General features: G+C 52.7%; 1 protein-coding gene across 1 annotated transcript in view; it reads right to left on the reverse strand.

Moving 5' to 3' along the window:
• The window catches only part of sarm1 (sterile alpha and TIR motif containing 1), an 84541-nt gene extending 68438 nt beyond the window's left edge, over positions 1–16103 (reverse strand). The window contains exons 1-4 of the mRNA XM_085964664.1: positions 15652–16103; positions 12578–13193; positions 10168–10380; positions 8858–8949 (exon numbers count right to left, since the gene is read on the reverse strand). Coding sequence (XP_085820790.1) covers positions 8858–8949; positions 10168–10380; positions 12578–13193; positions 15652–16100 — 1370 coding nt within the window. The 5' untranslated portion in view covers positions 16101–16103. The remainder of the gene's footprint in view (positions 1–8857; positions 8950–10167; positions 10381–12577; positions 13194–15651) is intronic.
• Between the last annotated feature and the right edge of the window lie 634 nt (positions 16104–16737).

Consider the following 16737-nt stretch of genomic DNA (forward strand, 5'->3'; position numbering starts at 1 on the left):
GGGCAGGTACAGCACGGGTTAGATGCAGAGTAAAGCTCCCTCTACACTGTCCCATCAAACACTCCCAGGACAGGTACAGCACGGGTTAGATACAGAGTAAAGCTCCCTCTACACTGTCCCATCAAACACTCCCATGGCAGGTACAGCACGGGTTAGATACAGAGTAAAGCTCCCTCTACACTGTCCCATCAAACACTTCCAGGACAGGTACAGCACGGGTTAGATACAGAGTAAAGCTCCCTCTACACTGTCCCGTCAAACACTCCCAGGGCAGGTACAGCACGGGTTAGATACAGAGTAAAGCTCCCTCTACACTGTCCCATCAAACACTCCCAGGGCAGTTACAGCATGGGTTAGATATAGAGCAAAGCTCCCTCTACACTGTCGCATCAAACACTCCCAGGACAGGTACAGCATGGGTTAGATACAGAGTAAAGCTCCCTCTACACTGTCCCATCAAACACTCCCAGGGCAGGTACAGCACGGGTTAGATACAGAGTAAAGCTCCCTCTACACTGTCCCATCAAACACTCCCAGGGCAGGCACAGCACGGGTTAGATACAGAGTAAAGCTCCCTCTACACTGTCCCATCAAACACTCCCAGGACAGGTACAGCACGGGTTAGATACAGAGTAAAGCTCCCTCTACACTGCCCCGTCATCACTCCCAGGGCAGGTACAGCACGGGTTAGATACAGAGTTAAACTCCCTCTACACTGTCCCATCAAACACTCCCAGGGCAGGTACAGCATGGGTTAGATATAGAGCAAATCTCCCTCTACACTGTCGCATCAAACACTCCCAGGGCAGGTACAGCACGGGTTAGATACAGAGTAAAGCTCCCTCTACACTGTCCCATCAAACACTCCCAGGGCAGGTACAGCATAGGTTACATACAGAGTAAATCTCCCTCTACACTGTCTCTTCAAACACTCCCAGGGCAGGTACAGCACGGGTTAGATACAGAGTAAAGCTCCCTCTACACTATCCCATCAAACGCTCCCAGAGCAGGTACAGCGCGGGTTAAATACAGAGTAAAGCTCCACACTGTCCCATCAAACATCCCTCTACACTGTCCCATCAACAACTCCCAGGGTGAGTAGAGCACGGGTCAGATACAGAGTAAAGCGCCCTCTACACTGTCCCATCAAACACTCCCAGGGCATGTACAGCACGAGTTAGATACAGAGTAAATCTCCCTCTATGCAGTCCCATCAAACACTCCCAGGGCAGGTGCAGCACAGGTCAGATACAGAGTAAATCTCCCTCTACACTGTCCCATCAAACACTCCCAGGGCAGGTACAGCACGGGTTAGATATAGAGTAAAGCTCCCTCTACACTGTCCCATCAAACACTCCCAGGGCAGGTACAGCACGGGTTAGATACAGAGTAAAGCTCCCTCTACACTGTCCCTTCAAACACTCCCAGGGCAGGTACAGCACGGGTTAGATACAGAGTAAAGCTCCACACTGTCTCATCAAACACTCCCAGGGCAAGTACAGCACGGGTTAGATACAGAGTAAAGCTCCCTCTACACTGTCCCGTCAAACACTCCCAGGGCAGGTACAGCACGGGTTAGATACAGCGTTAAACTCCCTCTACACTGTCCCATCAAACACTCCCAGGGCAGGCACAGCACGGGTTAGATACAGAGTAAAGCTCCCTCTACACTGTCCCATCAAACACTCCCAGGACAGGTACAGCACGGGTTAGATACAGAGTAAAGCTCCCTCTACACTGTCCCATCAAACACTCCCAGGGCAGGTACAGCATGGGTTAGATATAGAGCAAATCTCCCTCTACACTGTCGCATCAAACACTCCCAGGGCAGGTACAGCACGGGTTAGATACAGAGTAAAGCTCCCTCTACACTGTCCCATCAAACACTCCCAGGGCAGGTACAGCATAGGTTACATACAGAGTAAATCTCCCTCTACACTGTCCCTTCAAACACTCCCAGGGCAGGTACAGCACGGGTTAGATACAGAGTAAAGCTCCCTCTACACTATCCCATCAAACGCTCCCAGAGCAGGTACAGCGCGGGTTAAATACAGAGTAAAGCTCCACACTGTCCCATCAAACATCCCTCTACACTGTCCCATCAACAACTCCCAGGGCAGGTACAGCACGGGTTAGATACAGAGTAAAGCTCCCTCTACACTGTCCCATCAAACACTCCCAGGGCAGTTACAGCATGGGTTAGATATAGAGCAAAGCTCCCTCTACACTGTCGCATCAAACACTCCCAGGGCAGGTACAGCATGGGTTAGATACAGAGTAAAGCTCCCTCTACACTGTCCCATCAAACACTCCCAGGGCAAGTACAGCACGGGTTAGATACAGAGTAAAGCTCCCTCTACACTGTCCCGTCAAACACTCCCAGGGCAGGTACAGCACGGGTTAGATACAGAGTTAAACTCCCTCTACACTGTCCCATCAAACACTCCCAGGGCAGGCACAGCACGGGTTAGATACAGAGTAAAGCTCCCTCTACACTGTCCCATCAAACACTCCCAGGACAGGTACAGCACGGGTTAGATACAGAGTAAAGCTCCCTCTACACTGCCCCGTCATCACTCCCAGGGCAGGTACAGCACGGGTTAGATACAGAGTTAAACTCCCTCTACACTGTCCCATCAAACACTCCCAGGGCAGGTACAGCATGGGTTAGATATAGAGCAAATCTCCCTCTACACTGTCGCATCAAACACTCCCAGGGCAGGTACAGCACGGGTTAGATACAGAGTAAAGCTCCCTCTACACTGTCCCATCAAACACTCCCAGGGCAGGTACAGCATAGGTTACATACAGAGTAAATCTCCCTCTACACTGTCTCTTCAAACACTCCCAGGGCAGGTACAGCACGGGTTAGATACAGAGTAAAGCTCCCTCTACACTATCCCATCAAACGCTCCCAGAGCAGGTACAGCGCGGGTTAAATACAGAGTAAAGCTCCACACTGTCCCATCAAACATCCCTCTACACTGTCCCATCAACAACTCCCAGGGTGAGTAGAGCACGGGTCAGATACAGAGTAAAGCGCCCTCTACACTGTCCCATCAAACACTCCCAGGGCATGTACAGCACGAGTTAGATACAGAGTAAATCTCCCTCTATGCAGTCCCATCAAACACTCCCAGGGCAGGTGCAGCACAGGTCAGATACAGAGTAAATCTCCCTCTACACTGTCCCATCAAACACTCCCAGGGCAGGTACAGCACGGGTTAGATATAGAGTAAAGCTCCCTCTACACTGTCCCATCAAACACTCCCAGGGCAGGTACAGCACGGGTTAGATACAGAGTAAAGCTCCCTCTACACTGTCCCTTCAAACACTCCCAGGGCAGGTACAGCACGGGTTAGATACAGAGTAAAGCTCCACACTGTCTCATCAAACACTCCCAGGGCAAGTACAGCACGGGTTAGATACAGAGTAAAGCTCCCTCTACACTGTCCCGTCAAACACTCCCAGGGCAGGTACAGCACGGGTTAGATACAGCGTTAAACTCCCTCTACACTGTCCCATCAAACACTCCCAGGGCAGGCACAGCACGGGTTAGATACAGAGTAAAGCTCCCTCTACACTGTCCCATCAAACACTCCCAGGACAGGTACAGCACGGGTTAGATACAGAGTAAAGCTCCCTCTACACTGTCCCATCAAACACTCCCAGGGCAGGTACAGCATGGGTTAGATATAGAGCAAATCTCCCTCTACACTGTCGCATCAAACACTCCCAGGGCAGGTACAGCACGGGTTAGATACAGAGTAAAGCTCCCTCTACACTGTCCCATCAAACACTCCCAGGGCAGGTACAGCATAGGTTACATACAGAGTAAATCTCCCTCTACACTGTCCCTTCAAACACTCCCAGGGCAGGTACAGCACGGGTTAGATACAGAGTAAAGCTCCCTCTACACTATCCCATCAAACGCTCCCAGAGCAGGTACAGCGCGGGTTAAATACAGAGTAAAGCTCCACACTGTCCCATCAAACATCCCTCTACACTGTCCCATCAACAACTCCCAGGGCAGGTACAGCACGGGTTAGATACAGAGTAAAGCTCCCTCTACACTGTCCCATCAAACACTCCCAGGGCAGTTACAGCATGGGTTAGATATAGAGCAAAGCTCCCTCTACACTGTCGCATCAAACACTCCCAGGGCAGGTACAGCATGGGTTAGATACAGAGTAAAGCTCCCTCTACACTGTCCCATCAAACACTCCCAGGGCAGGTACAGCACGGGTTAGATACAGAGTAAAGCTCCCTCTACACTGTCCCAACAAACGCTCCCAGGGCAGGTACAGCACGGGTTAGATACAGAGTAAAGCTCCCTCTACACTGTCCCAACAAACGCTCCCAGGGCAGGTACAGCACGGGTTAGATACAGAGTAAAGCTCCCTCTACACTGTCCCATCAAACACTCCCAGGGCAGGTACAGCACGGGTTAGATACAGAGTAAAGCTCCCTCTGCACTGTCCCGTCAAACACTCCCAGGGCAGGTACAGCACGGGTTAGATACAGAGTAAAGCTCCCTCTACACTGTCGCATCAAACACTCCCAGGGCAGGTACAGCATGGGTTCGATATAGAGCAAAGCTCCCTCTACACTGTCGCATCAAACACTCCCAGGGCAGGTACAGCACAGGTTAGATACAGAATAAAGCTCCCTCTACACTGTCCCATCAAACACTCCTTGGGCAGGCACAGCACGGGTTCGATACAGAGTAAAGCTCCCTCGACACTGTCCCATCACACACTCCCAGGGCGAGTACAGCATAGGTTACATACAGAGTAAAGCTCCCTCTACACTGTCCCTTCAAACACTCCCAGGGCAGGTACAGCACGGGTTAGATACAGAGTAAAGCTCCCTCTACACTATCCCATCAAACGCTCCCAGAGCAGGTACAGCACGAGTTAAATACAGAGTAAAGCTCCACACTGTCTCATCAAACACTCCCAGGGCAAGTACAGCACGGGTTAGATACAGAGTAAAGCTCCCTCTACACTGTCCCGTCAAACACTCCCAGGGCAGGTACAGCACGGGTTAGATACAGAGTTAAACTCCCTCTACACTGTCCCATCAAACACTCCCAGGGCAGGCACAGCACGGGTTAGATACAGAGTAAAGCTCCCTCTACACTGTCCCATCAAACACTCCCAGGACAGGTACAGCACGGGTTAGATACAGAGTAAAGCTCCCTCTACACTGCCCCGTCATCACTCCCAGGGCAGGTACAGCACGGGTTAGATACAGAGTTAAACTCCCTCTACACTGTCCCATCAAACACTCCCAGGGCAGGTACAGCATGGGTTAGATATAGAGCAAATCTCCCTCTACACTGTCGCATCAAACACTCCCAGGGCAGGTACAGCACGGGTTAGATACAGAGTAAAGCTCCCTCTACACTGTCCCATCAAACACTCCCAGGGCAGGTACAGCATAGGTTACATACAGAGTAAATCTCCCTCTACACTGTCCCTTCAAACACTCCCAGGGCAGGTACAGCACGGGTTAGATACAGAGTAAAGCTCCCTCTACACTATCCCATCAAACGCTCCCAGAGCAGGTACAGCGCGGGTTAAATACAGAGTAAAGCTCCACACTGTCCCATCAAACATCCCTCTACACTGTCCCATCAACAACTCCCAGGGTGAGTAGAGCACGGGTCAGATACAGAGTAAAGCGCCCTCTACACTGTCCCATCAAACACTCCCAGGGCATGTACAGCACGAGTTAGATACAGAGTAAATCTCCCTCTATGCAGTCCCATCAAACACTCCCAGGGCAGGTGCAGCACAGGTCAGATACAGAGTAAATCTCCCTCTACACTGTCCCATCAAACACTCCCAGGGCAGGTACAGCACGGGTTAGATATAGAGTAAAGCTCCCTCTACACTGTCCCATCAAACACTCCCAGGGCAGGTACAGCACGGGTTAGATACAGAGTAAAGCTCCCTCTACACTGTCCCATCAAACACTCCCAGGGCAGGTACAGCACGGGTTAGATACAGTGTAAAGCTCCCTCTACACTGTCCCATCAAACACTCCCAGGACAGGTACAGCACGGGTTAGATACAGAGTAAAGCTCCCTCTACACTGTCCCATCAAACACTCCCATGGCAGGTACAGCACGGGTTAGATACAGAGTAAAGCTCCCTCTACACTGTCCCATCAAACACTCCCAGGACAGGTACAGCACGGGTTAGATACAGAGTAAAGCTCCCTCTGCACTGTCCCGTCAAACACTCCCAGGGCAGGTACAGCACGGGTTAGATACAGAGTAAAGCTCCCTCTACACTGTCGCATCAAACACTCCCAGGGCAGGTACAGCATGGGTTCGATATAGAGCAAAGCTCCCTCTACACTGTCGCATCAAACACTCCCAGGGCAGGTACAGCCCAGGTTAGATGCAGAGTAAAGCTCCCTCTACACTGTCCCATCAAACACTCCTTGGGCAGGCACAGCACGGGTTCGATACAGAGTAAAGCTCCCTCTACACTGTCCCATCACACACTTTCAGGGCGAGTACAGCATAGGTTACATACAGAGTAAAGCTCCCTCTACACTGTCCCTTCAAACACTCCCAGGGCAGGTACAGCACGGGTTAGATACAGAGTAAAGCTCCCTCTACACTATCCCATCAAACGCTCCCAGAGCAGGTACAGCACGAGTTAAATACAGAGTAAAGCTCCACACTGTCTCATCAAACACTCCCAGGGCAAGTACAGCACGGGTTAGATACAGAGTAAAGCTCCCTCTACACTGTCCCGTCAAACACTCCCAGGGCAGGTACAGCACGGGTTAGATACAGAGTTAAACTCCCTCTACACTGTCCCATCAAACACTCCCAGGGCAGGCACAGCACGGGTTAGATACAGAGTAAAGCTCCCTCTACACTGTCCCATCAAACACTCCCAGGACAGGTACAGCACGGGTTAGATACAGAGTAAAGCTCCCTCTACACTGCCCCGTCATCACTCCCAGGGCAGGTACAGCACGGGTTAGATACAGAGTTAAACTCCCTCTACACTGTCCCATCAAACACTCCCAGGGCAGGTACAGCATGGGTTAGATATAGAGCAAATCTCCCTCTACACTGTCGCATCAAACACTCCCAGGGCAGGTACAGCACGGGTTAGATACAGAGTAAAGCTCCCTCTACACTGTCCCATCAAACACTCCCAGGGCAGGTACAGCATAGGTTACATACAGAGTAAATCTCCCTCTACACTGTCCCTTCAAACACTCCCAGGGCAGGTACAGCACGGGTTAGATACAGAGTAAAGCTCCCTCTACACTATCCCATCAAACGCTCCCAGAGCAGGTACAGCGCGGGTTAAATACAGAGTAAAGCTCCACACTGTCCCATCAAACATCCCTCTACACTGTCCCATCAACAACTCCCAGGGTGAGTAGAGCACGGGTCAGATACAGAGTAAAGCGCCCTCTACACTGTCCCATCAAACACTCCCAGGGCATGTACAGCACGAGTTAGATACAGAGTAAATCTCCCTCTATGCAGTCCCATCAAACACTCCCAGGGCAGGTGCAGCACAGGTCAGATACAGAGTAAATCTCCCTCTACACTGTCCCATCAAACTCTCCCAGGGCAGGTACAGCACGGGTTAGATATAGAGTAAAGCTCCCTCTACACTGTCCCATCAAACACTCCCAGGGCAGGTACAGCACGGGTTAGATACAGAGTAAAGCTCCCTCTACACTGTCCCATCAAACACTCCCAGGGCAGGTACAGCACGGGTTAGATATAGAGTAAAGCTCCCGCTACACTGTCCCATCAAACACTCCCAGGGCAGGTACAGCACGTGTTAGATACAGAGTAAAGCTCCCTCTACACGGTCCCATCAAACACTCCCAGAGCAGGTACAGCACGGGTTAGATACAGAGTAAAGCTCCCTCTACACTGTCCCATCAAACACTCCCAGGGCAGGTACAGCACGGTTTAGATATAGAGTAAAGCTCCCTCTACACTGTCCCATCAAACACTCCCAGGGCAGGTACAGCACGGGTTAGATACAGAGTAAAGCTCCCTCTACACTGTCCCATCAAACACTCCCAGGGCAGGTACAGCACGGGTTAGATATAGAGTAAAGCCCCCTCTACACTGTCCCATCAAACACTCCCAGGGCAGGTACAGCACGGGTTAGATACAGAGTAAAGCTCCCTCTACACTGTCCCATCAAACACTCCCAGGGCAGGTACAGCACGGGTTAGATATAGAGTAAAGCTCCCTCTACACTGTCCCATCAAACACTCCCAGGGCAGGTACAGCACGGGTTAGATACAGAGTAAAGCTCCCTCTACACTGTCCCATCAAACACTCCCAGGGCAGGTACAGCACGGGTTAGATATAGAGTAAAGCTCCCGCTACACTGTCCCATCAAACACTCCCAGGGCAGGTACAGCACGTGTTAGATACAGAGTAAAGCTCCCTCTACACGGTCCCATCAAACACTCCCAGAGCAGGTACAGCACGGGTTAGATACAGAGTAAAGCTCCCTCTACACTGTCCCATCAAACACTCCCAGGGCAGGTACAGCACGGTTTAGATATAGAGTAAAGCTCCCTCTACACTGTCCCATCAAACACTCCCAGGGCAGGTACAGCACGGGTTAGATACAGAGTAAAGCTCCCTCTACACTGTCCCATCAAACACTCCCAGGGCAGGTACAGCACGGGTTAGATATAGAGTAAAGCCCCCTCTACACTGTCCCATCAAACACTCCCAGGGCAGGTACAGCACGGGTTAGATACAGAGTAAAGCTCGCTCTATATTGTCCCTTCAAAGTGTCACCATGGGATGTAGTATAAATGAGAGAAAATAATGTTCTCGCACCTTCTCCGAGTGATGCTGGGAAATATTCCCAAATCTTCCCGTAATTCCGAATCCGAAATCATCAGCAGGAGATCTCCATCAACCTGCAGGTCCTGGCAGATACAGAAATATCGTTATAGTTTACAGGAGCAGGTTAACAGATACACACGGACACAGACACACACACACACAGACACACACACACACATAGACACAGACACACACACAGACAGACACACACACACACATAGACACAGACACACACACAGAGACACACACAGACACACACACACACATAGACACACACACAGACACAGAGACACAGACACAGACACACACACAGACACAGGCACAGACACAGACACCCACGTATACAAGATCACAAGATAATTATGAACGGGAATGGCCATTCATCCTATCTTAATGATTACATCCAGAGACGCCCTAACATCCCCCCCTTTAGCTTCCAAATATTTCGTAATTGATTCCAGTTTTTTTGTTTCCACTCCTCTATCTGGACATTTATTCTAAAAGTCGATCACTCTTCGTGTGAAGAAGAATTTCCTGATATCAGCCTGAAATTTGCCGACACACAAATAAACAGACCCACACACTGAGACACACAGATACAAGAGCACTTGTCTTTGTGTGTCTGTATCTATCTTTGAGGGTGTGTGTGCGTATACCTGTGTGTATGTGTGTCTCTGTGTGTATGTGTGTCTGTGTCTCTGTGTGTATGTGTGTCTCTGTGTGTGTCTGTGTGTGTGTCTCTGTGTGTATGTGTGTCTGTGTCTCTGTGTGTATGTGTGTCTCTGTGTGTGTCTGTGTGTGTGTCTCTGTGTGTATGTGTGTCTCTGTGTGTGTCTGTGTGTGTGTCTCTGTGTGTATGTGTGTCTCTGTGTGTATGTGTGTCTGTGTGTGTGTCTGTGTGTGTGTCTCTGTGTGTATGTGTGTCTCTGTGTGTATGTGTGTCTGTGTCTCTGTGTGTATGTGTGTCTCTGTGTGTGTCTGTGTCTCTGTGTGTGTGTGTGTCTGTGTGTGTGTCTCTGTGTGTGTGTGCCTGTGTGTGTGCCTGTGTGTGTGTGTGTATTAGTACTTTGCTTTATGAACAGTTTTACGCCTTTGATTTTAACCCGTTCAGTTCCAAACAGTTCAGCAGCTGCCTCTCGCCCCAGACTGATTGTCCGCTCAGACTCTCCCGCCCTGCCCTCCTAAACCTGACACAGACTGAATTACGTAAAAATGACATGGCAGACACAGGCCATTCGGCCCTTCCAGTCTGCGTTGGTGTTCCCTGGACCGGCAGCGATGCAGGAGGCAGCTCTGCTCACCGAAAACCTCTCGCAGTAGACAATGAATCCAATCTGCTGCAGCCACGTTTGGACCTCGGCAGGTTTCCAGTTTGGGACGGCGGGAGAGAGTCGCCGAGGGATCTCCTCCCCCATCAGGTGCAGGGCTTTCTTGGCAAGGCTGGAGACGGTGGTGTTGCCTGAGTAACTGACCAATCTCTTCAGGCTCTGCGTGGCTCCGATCTCATGGAATATCTGAAACATACCAGGAACATTCTTACTGCTAAGGTACCCCCAGAATGGCGGGCTTCGCAGTCTATCCCTCTCCTACCCAGCCATGCTGTGACCCAACGCACCATGGCAGGGAACGGTGGCCCCCAGAGAGAGAGTGGGGAACGAGGAGTGACTGAGTGTCGGAGGATGAGAGGAAGTGGGGAATGAGGAGTGACCGAGTGTCGGAGGAGGAGAGGAAGTGGGGAATGAGGAGTGACCGAGTGTCGGAGGAGGAGGGAGTGGGGAACAAGGAGTGACCGAGTGTCGGAGGAGGAGAGGGAGTGGGGAATGAGGAGTGACCGAGTGTCGGAGGAGGAGAGGGAGTGTGGAACGAGGAGTGACCGAGTGTCAGAGGAGGAGAGGGAGTGGGGAACGAGGAGTGACCGAGTGTCGGAGGAGGAGAGGGAGTGTGGAACGAGGAGTGACCGAGTGTCAGAGGAGGAGAGGGAGTGGGGAACGAGGAGTGACCGAGTGTCGGAGGAGGAGAGGGAGTGGGGAATGAGGAGTCATCAACTGGAGGAGGAGGAGGGAGTGGGGAATGAGGAGTCATCAACTGGAGGAGGAGGAGGGAGTGGGGAACAAGGAGTGACCGAGTGTTGGAGGAGGAGGGAGTGGGGAACAAGGAGTGACCGAGTGTTGGAGGAGGAGGGAGTGGGGAACAGAGTGACCGAGTGTAGGAGGAGGAGGAGGAGGAGGAGGGAGTGGGGAATGAGGAGTCATCAACTGGAGGAGGAGGAGGAGGGAGTGGGGAACAAGGAGTGACCGAGTGTTGGAGGAGGAGGGAGTGGGGAACAAGGAGTGACCGAGTGTTGGAGGAGGAGGGAGTGGGGAACAAGGAGTGACCGAGTGTCGGAGGAGGAGGAGGAGGAGGAGGAGGAGGAGGGAGTGGGGAATGAGGAGTCATCAACTGGAGGAGGAGGAGGAGGGAGTGGGGAACAAGGAGTGACCGAGTGTCGGAGGAGGAGGAGGAAGAGGAGGAGGGAGTGGGGAATGAGGAGTGACCGAGTGTCAGAGGAGGAGGAGGAGGGAGTGGGGAATGAGGAGTGACCGAGTGTCGGAGGAGGAGCAGGAGGAGGAGGGAGTGGGGAATGAGGAGTCATCGGCTGGAGGAGGAGGAGAGGGAGTGGGGAACAAGGAGTGACCGAGTGTCGGCGGAGGAGGAGGAGGAGGAGGGATTGGGAACAAGGAGTGACCGGGTGGAGGAGGAGGAGGAGGAGGAGGAGGAGGAGAGGGAGTGGGGAATGAGGAGTCATCGACTGGAGGAGGAGGAGGAGAGTGGGGAACGAGGAGTGACCCAGTGAAGACCTCAGACACTCTCCCGTGTATCCGCGCCATTACGTGGACCGGCAAGAACAGGGGGGCAGATGGGTGGGGAAGAGAGCCCGGAATCCAGACCCTGCACCCCCACTAGCATTAGCTTGCAGAGGGATGGAGGGATATTGAGGTCGGACCTCACTGCCCAATCTTTCCCGCCATCCCATCCAACTCGGGGTGGGACAGTGGAGGAATCCCCACGGCTCTTAACACAAGGAGAGCTGTTTTACGGGTGATTCTCGGTCCCAACAGCGAGCAGGAAATTGGGGCTATAATATTGGGGAGTGCGATGGTCACATCAACCCCTGAGATCTTCTCTCAGACACAATTCACGTTTTCAATCCTGCTCCCGTCTCTGACCTCCGGCCCCCTCTCTCCATCACAGCCACACTCGACTCTCATTCCCGCCTCTTCTATCTTTTCAATCTCACTCTCACTTTCTCCCTGTATTTCCCTCTTCTCCTCCCTTTCCCACGATTTTCTTATCCTTTCTCTCCCCATCACTTTCCCTCACTCTCTATCCTCCTTTCTCTTACTCTGTCCACTCTCTTACTTTCGCACTATCTTTCATTCTCTCTTCCCAATCTCCCTCTCACCCCTCTGTCTGTCTCCCGCTCTTTCCCCTCTCGTGCTCTGCCCCTCCTAGTTTCCTCTCACTCCCATTTCTCACTCACCTTTTTTTGATCTCTCCCTCCCCTTTTCCTTTCCCTCCAGCTCTCCTCCCTCTTTCTCCCATTTCTCCATCCCTCCCCCTCACTCCTCCTTTCTCCCTCCCTCCCTCTGCTTTCTCTCTCCCTTCCTCTATTTATCTCTCCTCTCCCCCTTCCCTCCGCGCTCTCCCCACACTCGGTCTCTCGGTCGGTACCTGTGTTTTTCTCTGCCTGGATTTGATGCCTGCCTCTACACACAGGTAGAAAGCCGCGATGCACTGGGCCTCGAGCCTGGAGCTGTCCAACAGCTGCACCAGGCGCTGGAGGTCATCGGCCGTGCGTCCCTGCGAGTTGTCCGTGCTGTCCAGCCAATTGCGTGCAAACTCCTCCGGGTGAAGGGAAGCTATGAAAGGTTCCACCAGGTCCAAGGTCCCCGACTTCTCCACATCCTTCTCGATCTCCTTGTTGGTTGCCAGGACAGTGATGGCCAGGCAGGCGTGGAATCGGACCAGCTCATCCTTGGAGAAGGCCAAGGGGAAGAGCCAATCAGCGGCATTCTTCTCGATCATGAGCCGCTGATTGGCGTTCCCGCCGTGCATGGCGCAGTTGGCAAGCGCCACGGCGCAGTGCCGCAGGATGGTGGAATCGTTGCTGCGGCACCAGTACAGGACAGAGTCCAGTCCCCCGTTGGTGATGAGCAGGTAGGAGGTCTCCTCCGTATGTTTGAACATGTGCTGCAGGATCCCCGAGACAACCCTCGCCAGCTGAGCATCATCGCGATCCTTGGCCAGGTCCAGAATCACTCTGAGACCCGTGCGAGCTAGTCGGTCCCTGCGAGGAGATAAATCACAGCATACTAAAAAACATCAGTCAGGGAATGAATCAAGCAGTGAGGAACAACACAGGAATCACTAAACAAAGAGACCCAGGTCCATCTCGCTCACCTTGTACCAGCCTGGTAGTCACAGATACAACCATAATGGAGTAGTTGACTAATCACATCTTTCTCCTCTTTTTTGCTATTTCTCACGCTCATTTGTTACCTTTCCTTTTCTTTCTTTCCTTCCTTCCTTCTTTCCGTATTTCTTTTGCTTCTTTCTTTCTTTCTTTCTTTCTTCCTTCCCTCCTTTCTTTCTTGCTCTTTCTCCATGCCAATTTCCTCCAGCTTCTGTCCCTGTTCCTTCACAGAGCTGCTGTTGGTTTATTTTATGGTGTAGCCCAGGCTGAGGCCCAGGCTGTGGGACACCACCAAGGTTCAGAAACACAAGACGGGAGCTGAGATAAATCAGAGATTATTGGCTTGGTTTGGCCAAGTTCAGCATTTAAATTCCTGCTGATTGTAGGAGGGAGAGGAGACTGAGGGAGGTGAGGAGTTCATAGAATTCAGAGAAACTTACAGCACAGAAGGAGGCTATTCGGCCTCCTTCTGAAAGAGCGGTTGTGCTTTGCCCCACACCCCGCTTTTTGTCCGTAACCCGAGTTCCACAGTTTTGAGGTTCTGGGAAAGAATGAGTTTGGAACATAGGAACTCCTGGATGAAAACAGGCCAACTTCCATCTAGTTCACCCTCTCCCATCCGGGTAATCGCAGATCCAACCATAATGGAGGTATTGACCAATCACAGCGTTCAATCTCAATCAGTCAGGGAGGCCTGTTCCGGTTATCAAACTAGATCAAGATTCAATGGTTCCCTTTTAACGTGAATTATTTTTAACTTTCTCTCCAGTTTTCTCTCTACCTCATCCAAGTGGCCAATCTCCTTGAGTGAGCTCGGTGACCCGCCCCGAAATGCGTAAGTGCATGAGGCCCCCACCTGCTTTAGGCGACCACCTCATCCGCCTGCAAAACTCTGAGGGTTAAAATTGGGAGTGATGCGGAAGAGTCGCGTTGCGAGCTCATTGTTCACTGCCCGATTCCCGCTGGGCGGGTAAGGGTTAAAGCACACTACCACTGCTTCCCTTTCATTCCCCGTTCCAGGAGGTGGGGCGGGTTCGACTCTCCCCCAGATTAATTCCCCTATTTTGTCTCCCTGTAATTATATCTCCTCCCCCTCCCTCCGATGTAGACCGTGCCAATGGCCCCTACAATCCACCACCCACAGATGCCGGAGGCCACCCAGCCGTGACTCCCCCTTTCCGATTCTCCATCCTGCCTCCCTGGCACAGGGACAGGAGGAAGCCATTCAGCCCCTCGAGCCTGTTCTGCCATTCAGTGAGATCATGGCTGATCTGAATCTTAACTCCATCAACCCACCCTAGTTCTGAAACTCTTAATACCCTTACCCAACAAAAATCTATTAATCTCAGTTTTGACATTTTCAATTGACCCCCAGTCTCAGCTTTTTGGGGGCGAGAGTTCCAGATTTCCACCACCCTTTGTGTGAAGAAGTGCTTCCTGACATCACCCCTGAACGGCCTGGCTCTAATTTTAAGGTTCTGCCCCCTTGTTCTGGACTCCCCCCACCAGAGGAAATCGCTTCTCTCCCGATCGACCCTATCGAATCCTTTAATCAGACAGTCCTGCTGCTCAACCCCTGACTGATGCTCTGGAGATGAGGAGTTGAGGGCACTTATCTGTACCCTCCCTGTATTGCCTCACCGATGGTCCCAATGCCCATTTTAGGCGACACTGCCCAGGTGATGACCACAGCCAAGCAAGAATATGGCAAGTTCCCGGTACCATCGTCTTTGCCAAGCTGGGAGCTGGCTTGGGTTCCCCTTGATTACATAGAAACAGGCCACTCGGCCCAACCAGTCCATGCCGGCGTTTATGCTCCACTCGAGCCTCCTCCCGTCTTTCCTCATCTAAATCTATCAGCGTAACCCTCGATTCCCTTCTCCCTCATATGCTTGTCTAGCCTCCCCTTAAATGTATCTATACTATTCGCCTCAACCACTCCCTGTGGTAGCGAGTTCCACATTCTCACCACTCTCTGGGTAAAGAAGTTTCTTCTGAATTCCCTATTGGATTTCTTGGTGACTATCTTATATTGATGATGATCTCTAGTTCTGCTCTTCCCCACAAGTGGAAACATTCTCTCTATCCACTCTATCAAAACCTTTCATAATTTTCAAGACCTCCTATTAGGTCACCCCTCAGCCTTCTTTTTTCAAGAGAAAAGAGACCCAGCCTGTTCATCCTTTCCTGATATATGCACCCTCGCATTTCTGGTATTGTCCTTCTAAACCTTCTCTGCAGCCTCTCCAGTGCCTCTCCAGCCTGGGCAAGCAGCCACTCAGTATTAGATGCCCCCTGTCTCCTGCTGGCTCGGCCCTCTTGCTCCTGTCACCTGTTCTCTGCAATCAGGATCTGCTCCAACAGTTTGGCTGCCTGGTATCTGCTGGCCAAGTCTGCGCTGCGGAGCATCTCCAGGAGCTGGTCCAAGGCTCCTTCCAGCCGGACCTGGTGGCAGAGGGCGGTGGCCACCTCCCTGCCCAGACCCGGGAGCGCCCAGGCCTCTTCCACCAGCCGGTAGAGCTCGGCCACTTGCCCCCGCTGCTCCTGCTCGCTGCCGGCCGCTCGGAGAGCTCGGAGGGCGGATCGCAGCGCCGGCATCGCCCGCTGGCAGGCTGCCGTGGACTCGGAGCCCGGGCTCGGGGACCGCGGGCGGCTCCGCTCCGGCTCCGGCACCGACAGCATGTCCAAGCCGAGGGACAGGCAGCGCCGCACCGCCCCCGACAACCTGCGGAGCCCGGCCCGCAGCTGGCAGTTTCTCGCCGGCCGGTCCTCGCCTCGCATCAGCACCAGAGTTCGCACACAAAGCATGACATCACCCTGGGACAGCCCAGCCCAGCATCAGACACTGCAGCACCGGGGACAGGGACAAGGGCATCCCAACACCAGGGTCAAGACCAGGGAACCAGGGACATCCCAACCCCAACATCAGAGAACCAGGGACATCCCAACACCAGGGAATCAGGGACACCCCAACCCCAACATCAGGGACAGGAGCCATCAAACCAACCCCAGGGACGTGACAGGGGCATCCAACCCAACATCAGGGACAGGAGCAGCCAACCCAACCCCAACGTCAGCACTGCACCACCGGGAACAGGGACAAGGGCATCCCAATCCCAACCCCAGGGAACCAGGGACACCCCAACCCCAACATCAGGGGCAGGAGCATCCAACCCAACCCCAACGTCAGCACTGCACCACCGGGAACAGGGACAAGGGCATCCCAATCCCAACCCCAGGGAACCAGGGACACCCCAACCCCAACATCAGGGGCAGGAGCATCCAACCCAACCCCAACGTCAGCACTGCACCACCGGGAACAGGGACACCCTGCCCAACCCCAACCCAATACCAGGGTCAAGACCAGAGAACTAGGGACATCCCAACCCCAACCCAATACCAGGGTCAAGACCAGGGA

This window comes from Somniosus microcephalus, chromosome 22 (assembly GCF_052327205.1).
Source record: "Somniosus microcephalus isolate GS21.2 chromosome 22, FLI_Smic_1.0, whole genome shotgun sequence".
Classification (NCBI taxonomy): Eukaryota; Metazoa; Chordata; class Chondrichthyes; order Squaliformes; family Somniosidae; genus Somniosus; species Somniosus microcephalus.